The sequence below is a fragment of the Zea mays genome, chromosome 7, assembly GCF_902167145.1.
Source record: "Zea mays cultivar B73 chromosome 7, Zm-B73-REFERENCE-NAM-5.0, whole genome shotgun sequence".
Lineage (NCBI taxonomy): Eukaryota > Viridiplantae > Streptophyta > Magnoliopsida > Poales > Poaceae > Zea > Zea mays.
In genome coordinates this window covers 108,811,376-108,818,946 of record NC_050102.1, presented here as the reverse complement: position 1 = coordinate 108,818,946, position 7,571 = coordinate 108,811,376, and the positions used below count along the sequence as shown (strand labels likewise).

At 51.7% G+C, this 7,571-nt stretch overlaps 1 protein-coding gene across 3 annotated transcripts; it reads right to left on the bottom strand.

The window, feature by feature from the left end:
- Nucleotides 1-386: 386 nt before the first annotated feature.
- Nucleotides 387-3,706, bottom strand: LOC100216714 (glycosyl hydrolase family 81 protein). Of its 3 annotated transcripts, none has more exons than XM_020540332.3 (2): nucleotides 3,219-3,706; nucleotides 387-2,950 (listed from the first exon to the last, which is right to left on the bottom strand). In XM_020540332.3, exon 2 carries the CDS (start codon nucleotides 2,816-2,818, stop codon nucleotides 560-562), a length of 2,259 nt encoding a protein of 752 aa, XP_020395921.1. In that variant the 5' UTR covers nucleotides 2,819-2,950; nucleotides 3,219-3,706; the 3' UTR covers nucleotides 387-559.
- Nucleotides 3,707-7,571: the final 3,865 nt, after the last annotated feature.

Sequence of the window (7,571 nt, the reverse complement as noted above, 5' to 3'; positions counted from 1 at the left end):
ACAATGCCATGATTTAGACATGCTTTTTGTGATTTTGTCAGAGTGGAATTCATTGTTCTACCTATGAAGTTGTACTTTCTTTACCTTATTCTTGTAACTTTATGAACTTAAGGTATTCATGTGAATTTTTGTTAAACATAAAAGAAGGGAAGAAAAATAATAGCTTTTAAGGTTGAATCACATGATATATGCTTAACTTGTGTTTTATGTTGTCTTTAATATTCTTTTCATCCTTTTATTCTATCTTGTCTTGGAGAGTGAGAGATTAAAAAAGATAGATGTTGCCTTGTCTTTCAATGCCATTAAGGAATCAAAATTAAGTAACCAACAATCTCCTCAAGCCAGAAATTTATGATAACCCAAGATCCATGTAACAGATAGCATCATCAAGCTTCACATAAAGGACTGACTTTATTCAACTGTATAGAAGTGTGTAGTATCAACGAATAACAACCACAATGACTTTGCAACGTATCAACTCCATCCCTTCACTGATCTACGTGCTCTGCTCCGCAAGCAGACATGAACAACCACACTCGTGCTGGTCACCACACTTTCGTCAGTGGCAGTACTGGCGGTACCAGCAGCAGCGGCCGAACCCAGCGTCGCCGTCACCGACGACGCTGCCTCGGCTGTGGAGCCACCACAGCAGGTTGGTCAGCGAGTTGCCATCATCATGCCCCTTGAGGGCGCGGGTCTTGGTCAGCGCTGCCTCCCTGTCGTAGATCCCCTCCAGCGCGTACACGAACCCCTTCCACCCTTCGCCCACGCCGTCCCTCGCCAGCGCCGGCAGCGTCCACGCCACCAGGTCCTTGACGAACGCCACGTCCGGGAACAGCGCCTCGCTGATGGGCAGCACGGGCAGCAGCTGGATCCCCAGCCGGCACTCCTTCCACTCGGGCGGCGCGAACCACAGCCCGCTGTCGCGCTTGTTGGCCCACAGCACCCCAACCACGCGGTTGTTCCCGCTGAAGTCGTCCTCGTAGATGCCCTCCCCTTCCCGGACGTGCCACCACGTCTGGGCCGCCAGCATCTCCAGCGCGGTGAGCGTCGCGCCCACGGAGACGAGGTGCGCGTCCCCGTAGCTGAGCCCCACAAGCGCCGCCGAGTAGTAGGCGTTCACGGCCTCGCTGGTGCTCTCCTGGTTGCGCCCGTCGGCGAACTCCGTCAGGCCCCCGGCCCACGAGTGCAGCTTCCAGAGGTCGAACATCCGCAGGCGGGTGAAGCTGGCGCCGGCCTTGTTGCGCGACAGCGTCATGAAGTCGGCCACCATGGAGTAGGCCTGCGGCATGTACTTGCGGCCCCAGCACGGGTCGATCTTGGACAGCACCGCGATGGCGTACAGGAAGTAGCCCAGGTGGTAGTGGTGGTCGTTGTAGATGCCGAACCCGAAGTCGGCGCCGGAGTCCTTGAGCCCCTGCAGCGTCACCAGCCCGCCCCATTTGGCGTCGTAGAAGAAGCCGTTCCCCTGGAAGCTGCCGTCCAGCCACGGCGTCACAGCGGCCTTGAGGAACTGCTGCACCGCCGGGATCACGTCGGGGCACCCCACCTCCTCCGCGATCAGCGCCAGCCGCGCCGCCCGCGCGATCGCCTTCCCGTAGAAGTAGGACGAAGTGGTGGTTATCGCGGTGGACGCGAGGCCGGCCACGTCAGCTCGCAGCGCGGCCACCACTTCGGCGACGCCGTCCTCGCTAACGCCGCGGGTCGAGTGCCACGTCGGGGAAACAGGGTCGGTGCGCAGGACCCAGGCGTCGCCGACCACGCCGACCATATCGCCGTCGATGCTCCGGTACCGGAAGTCGTCGAGCACCCGCACGGGGCAGTCGTCGGCGAGCAGGCGGAGGTGGAGCGGATGCGCGAGCATGAGCAGCTCCCCGGGCCCGTCCTTGCGCCAGGCGTAGTCGACGCAGAAGGGCCGGCTCAGGGCCGCGTGGCCGGCGGTCGGGAAGCAGCGGCTGTAGCGGTCGAGGACCGGCTCCATGGACGCGTCGGGGAGGTAGGCGACCCGGATGGCTCCGGCGAAGCCAGGCGCGGAGAGCTGCGTGGTGGTGGTCTGCGCGAGGCGGATCGGGGCCGACGCGTAGAGGAGGAAGGTCTGGCCGCTGTTCATCCCGAGGCGCCACTTGGTGCCGGAGTCGTCGCAGGAGGCGACGTCGAGGAAGGCATGGACGGACGCGACGGAGATGTCGACGGCGCCGGCCGTGGTGGTGACGGTGACGTACGGGCATCCGCGGACGAGGTGCGCGCGGAGGGACGGGGAGACGTCGAGCGTGACGGAGAGGTCGTCGAAAGCCGAGACGCAGTGGCGCTGCGCGCTCCCGGCGGCGTCGGAGACGGTGAGGTCGGGGACGAAGGTCTGGATGACGAAGGACGGCGAGTGGTTCCGCGAAGGGTAGCAGATGTCGAGAGCGGCGCCTCCGGGGGAGCGGACGGAGTACGGGTGGACGTACTCCGGCTGGTCCCCGTTCTTGAGCACGAAGTTCTGGAAGAAGGAGTTGGTGGGGAGCGGCGCGGCGAGGAGCGGCGGCGCGAAGAAGCGGGACGGGTCGGGCACCACCGTGGACGTTGCGCGCGGGAACACGGGGCCCCCCGGCGGCGGCGCCGGCGGGCGGTGGCTGCCGTGGTGCGGCATGGCGGTGGGGACGAAGGGGGGAAGCTCCGGCGGCTGCGGCGGGATCGAGACGGGTTGTGAGGAAGGCAGACCGGGTTGTGCGGGCCTGGGCCTGGGCCTAGGCCTGGGCTGGGAGAAGGCGAAGCGCGGCTTGGTCGTGACGATGCGGGAGAGGGTGTGGCCCAGCTTCCTCGTCCACTTCCGCATCTCGCCGCCTGCTCGGGCTGGTGCTTTATACCCCTGGCGTGGTATCGGTTGGGCTGGGCTTTGACTGGGCCAACGCGGTGAGATCTGACAACAAACAGTCCTCCGGATCCGAGGCGACAGGTCGGCGTGTCCCTGCGCGTCACACAGTAGAAAAAACGAAATACTATAGATGTTTTAAAATCTTGGATTTTGTAATAAGCACCGGAGCCACGGGTATGGTGTTTAATTTTGATTGGGTGGACAGCGATGATTAGCGGCTAAGCGTTGGAAACGCGGAAAGACGCTTGAAGGGAAGCAATGATTTAATTATGTCATGTTTTCTTAGCACACGAGGATGATTGTACTGGCATTGGTTGAGCTGAAGCGAAGGGGACGGGAGGAGACGACAATGAACACAAACCTGATCTGGAAAGAGACACACGGGCGTGGAGAAGGTGGAGCAGTTCCGACACGGCCTACCTCGTTAACTAGATGGAGATGGAGATGGAGATCAGGGACGCCGGCCTTCTTCGCGTCCTTTGGTTGGAGTGGTTGCGATGCAGCTGGATGGACGGGTGGTTACCCTCAACCGCGGCCGCCGCGGCTCACGTCGACTACGAAGACGCAGCAGCAGCAGCGCAGGACGACAGGACCCCGGCCGTGTCCCGCGTCGTAAGATTTGCTTGGCACCGGCGGGGCCGGGGGCGGTTGGTACGTGCGGGCGACGCCACGAAACGTGTCTCCGGCGATCAGATCGGTCTGATGTGATGTGAATGTGGCCTCTTCCCGGGCGGCGGGCGAGGGAAGCAAGGGATGACGGGCTTGCCGTGGCGGCGAATGCTTGCCCGCGAAGCGAGTGGCAGAGCCAAGACGGCCGGCAACCGCAACCGCAAGGGGCCCGTCGGGCTCGTCGTTGCTTCCTTCGTTCCGGGGCCAACACGAAGCTTTGTCTGATTGTCTCCGGTTGGACGCGCGCGGCGGCAACGAAGAAGCCCGCCATGTACCAATGCATCCCACGTTGCTGCTCTTCTGCTTGTTCCACTGTCGTCGCGCTATTGACATCAACTGATATTTCCTAAGTCAAAATTCATCACAATTCATTACAATACACTCTACTCCACATTGAATTTAAATAACCAAACAAAGCCTCTCTCTGGTTATCCTCGTTCCATGTGGATTGGAATTGATGAGATTACTAGGAATTTAAACTCATTTAATCACATCCAATCCACGTAGATTGAGATTAAAACGAGCAGGTCCTAAAACTGTGCTGGGTGTAGCAAAGGAAAAAGGGAACGAACAAGAGCGGGATGGGTAAGACATCACTCTTGAACTGAAATGGGGAAGGCGGCTTTAAAATGCAGGTATAGGATAAGCATCAAAGTAAAGATCGAGGGATGACAAGGGTTAAGGTGATAACGGACAAACACACAACAAAGGATGTATTTTAGACAAAACTTGCAAGGTATCAAAGAAGAGGGAGCAGTCAATGATGAAATAGATGAGGCTTTATCCTCGAACATGGATGGAAAAGAGGAGGCTTTAAAGGGTAGGTTCCAAGTAAGCATGAGGGCAAGGGCATAGATATCACGAGGGTTTAAAGGCGATAACGGACAATGATGTAGAAGAGGAGGTAAATGCGCATAATAACCAAGGATATAAGTACCATAAAGGATGGAGTTCAGACAAGACCTGCAAATGAAAAAGAAGGAGGTACGTCCAAGGGCCAGATAGGTAAACAGCCACTCTCCAATTGAGGTGGAAGAGAGGAGATTTTAAAGAGCCATAATAAAGATGAGTATCAAGGCAAGATCGATGGATGACAAGGAGGTGGTGATAGCAAATAAAACACATAGCAAAGGATGGAATTGAAACAAAACTTGTAAGGCGACAAGAAGTGAAAAGAAATCAAGGGAGAGGTGGGTAACTCGCAACTCTCAAACTAGGTTGAAAGAAAGGGGAGGATTTAAAGGATAAGTTTAAGGTAAGCATTTAGGTAGAAGACATAAATATTGTAAGGGCTAAAGGCGATAACGGAGAAGGGTGTAAGAGAAAACATAAAGGCATAGAAGAGCAAGTGGTACAAATACAATAACTAATGGAGTTAAGTCTAGGCCTACACGCGGTAAAGAAGAGGATATAGTCAAGGGTGAGATAAGTAAAACATAGCTCTTGAATTGAGATAGAAAAGAGGGGATTTCAACAAGCAGACCTAAGATAAGTATCAAGGCAAGATCTACAGATTACAAAGGTAAGGATGATATCAAACAAAAGCTCCACAAAGGATGAAGTTAAGGTAAGACAAGACTTGCAAAGCGACAAAGGGAAAGGAAACGAACAAGAGCGGGATAGGGAAAACAACACTCTCGAATTGAAATGGAATAAGTGAGGCTAAAAATAGGTAAACATCATGGTAAATATGGAGAGAGGTCAAGGGTCAAAGGTGATAATAGGCAAGGATATAAAGGAAGAGGTAAATGTGCATAAAAAGCCAGGAATCTAGGTACAATCAAGAATAGAGATAAGATAAGTCTTGTAAGAGGTAAAGTATAGGATATAACCACGGGTGAGATAAGTAAGAGACCACGCTTGAACTAAGGTGGGAGATTGGAGGTTTTAGATAACAAACATAGCATAATCACCATGGTAAGATTGAGAGATGAGAGGGGTAAAGGCAATAAGAAACAAAAGCACAACAAAGGATGAGGTTACAAACTCGTGAGCCAAAGAAGAGGATACGACCAAGAGAAAGAAGGTATGAGACGAAAGAGGGGCGATTTTAAAGGGCAGGTATGAGACAAACATCAATGTAGGATATAGAGGTGTCAAGGGTGCATATGATAATAATTAAAAGCATAACAAAGGATATAGTTAAGACAAGACTCGCGAAACGACAAAGTGGAGAAAACAATCAAGGGTAAGATCGGTAAGGTTCCAACAGAAGGGTTGAAGTAAAGATTCATTACCGAGTGGAGTTACAAGGAAACAACGAGATTACCACAGGTGTGCAAAATAAAATGATCACTCATGGATCATTAAGAAACAAGGGTGGTCAAGGATATATTGAATGAAATGTCTTGAACAGTCATTGGGGTATGAAAGATAAGCATACATAAAAATATGAGAGTATGCAAGACTCCAAGGACACGAGCATACTAAGACCAAGGGAATAGAAATCGTTGAAAGGTAATGACTTAACAACGAAATAGGAAGGGATCTCAAAAGATAGGAAGGTCATGAAAACATAAACTGAAATGTAAAAATAGGCAACCGAGTTTTCATAGGTAAGTATTTGAAAAAGTGTATTGAAGAATCTAGGGATACAAGCATGTCAATACTAAGGGAATAAAGATGGTCAAAGGGTAGCAATTTAATGACGGAAGAGGGAAGGATCCCAATAGACAAAAAAAACTATGGTCAGGGGGCATCTACAAGGATGTCGCAAGCACAAGAGTGAGATCAGATCTAATGGATTGAGATAAGTATAGACCATGCTAGAACAGAATACTTTTGGCAAGGGGGCATATAGGAGCACAACATAGAATTAGTCGAGGTGACTAATATTTTTGAAGCAGAAACAAGGATGAGGTGAAGTAACAGTCAATAAGTCCTTAAAACGGCCAATGCTACTCTAGGCTAGCAGTCCTAAAGTCATCACGACTTTGATACCACTTATGTCACACCCGGTTTTAGAAGGTAAACCGAATGCGAACCATGTACGTGCCAGGATCAGTAATTCATGTACACAACGATTACATAAATGACTCATCATAGCACAATGCTTCGAATTACAATAAAGAGTAAGTAATACTATTACAGACTAGAGCCATTTACATTATATAAATCAAAGTACACAGAATCGAAATGTAGCCAACGTAAACAACCCACCACAGGCAGCTGACTGGGGGAGCTCACTAGCCTAATCCTCGAACTCGTCGAAGTCTTGAAACTCCTGGAGATCCGCCTCGACACCGTTCTCCTTCTTCTTTACCTGAGCATAGATTGCACCAAAGGCAACCTGGTGTTTTGTGAAAGCAAGGGTGGGTACACATCAACGTACTCAGCAAATGTCCTGTTTGGCTGAGGTGGACTAGCTTTATGTGGAGTTAAGTCAAGCAGTTGCTTTTAGTTGGTCAGGTTATTATTACTAGTAGAAAGCCAGGTTTTAGCATTAACCAAAGTTCTTAACCCAAAGTACCCTTTCCAAACGGAAAGAATACCACTTACCATTACCAAAATCATAATCAAAACCATCATCCTCGTCACCACATGTAAACCAACCATCTCTGATCAAGTATCTCTAATCAATGGAGCTCCCTTGGCCGCTCATAACCGCGAGCACGGCTGATATATCAGTTTCATAACACTCTGCAGAGTTTGCGCACTTTACCCACAAGTCATGATTCCCTTTCTGCCCGGAGAGAGCTACTCCCCATTGACCACTACCTAGGTGGCCTAGCAGGGTATCACTATGTAGCCTTTACAAAGATTCCCCGAGGCTATAGCCACCCGTTAGGTTTCCTAAATGCACTGCACTCCTCCCCAAGGGGCGAACCAACCTTGGCAGAGCGAGACGCATACACCGAGCCTCATTAACGGCACGACGGCGAAGCGAACTACACCCCGGTTCCTCTAATTATTCAGCTAAGGGCGTCCCATTCCACCCTCATGGTTGCACTGTTTTCCCGGGCGGTCATCCAATGAACAGGTCCTTACGGAGAGGCACTCGAGAAACCGCTCGAGCCCCCTAAAGTATCACCAGTCCAACATCATA

Bases quoted from the DNA above. Each gene is read 5' to 3' on its own strand.
- LOC100216714 (XM_020540332.3), bottom strand. From the start codon at position 2,818: ATGCGGAAGTGGACGAGGAAGCTGGGCCACACCCTCTCCCGCATCGTC.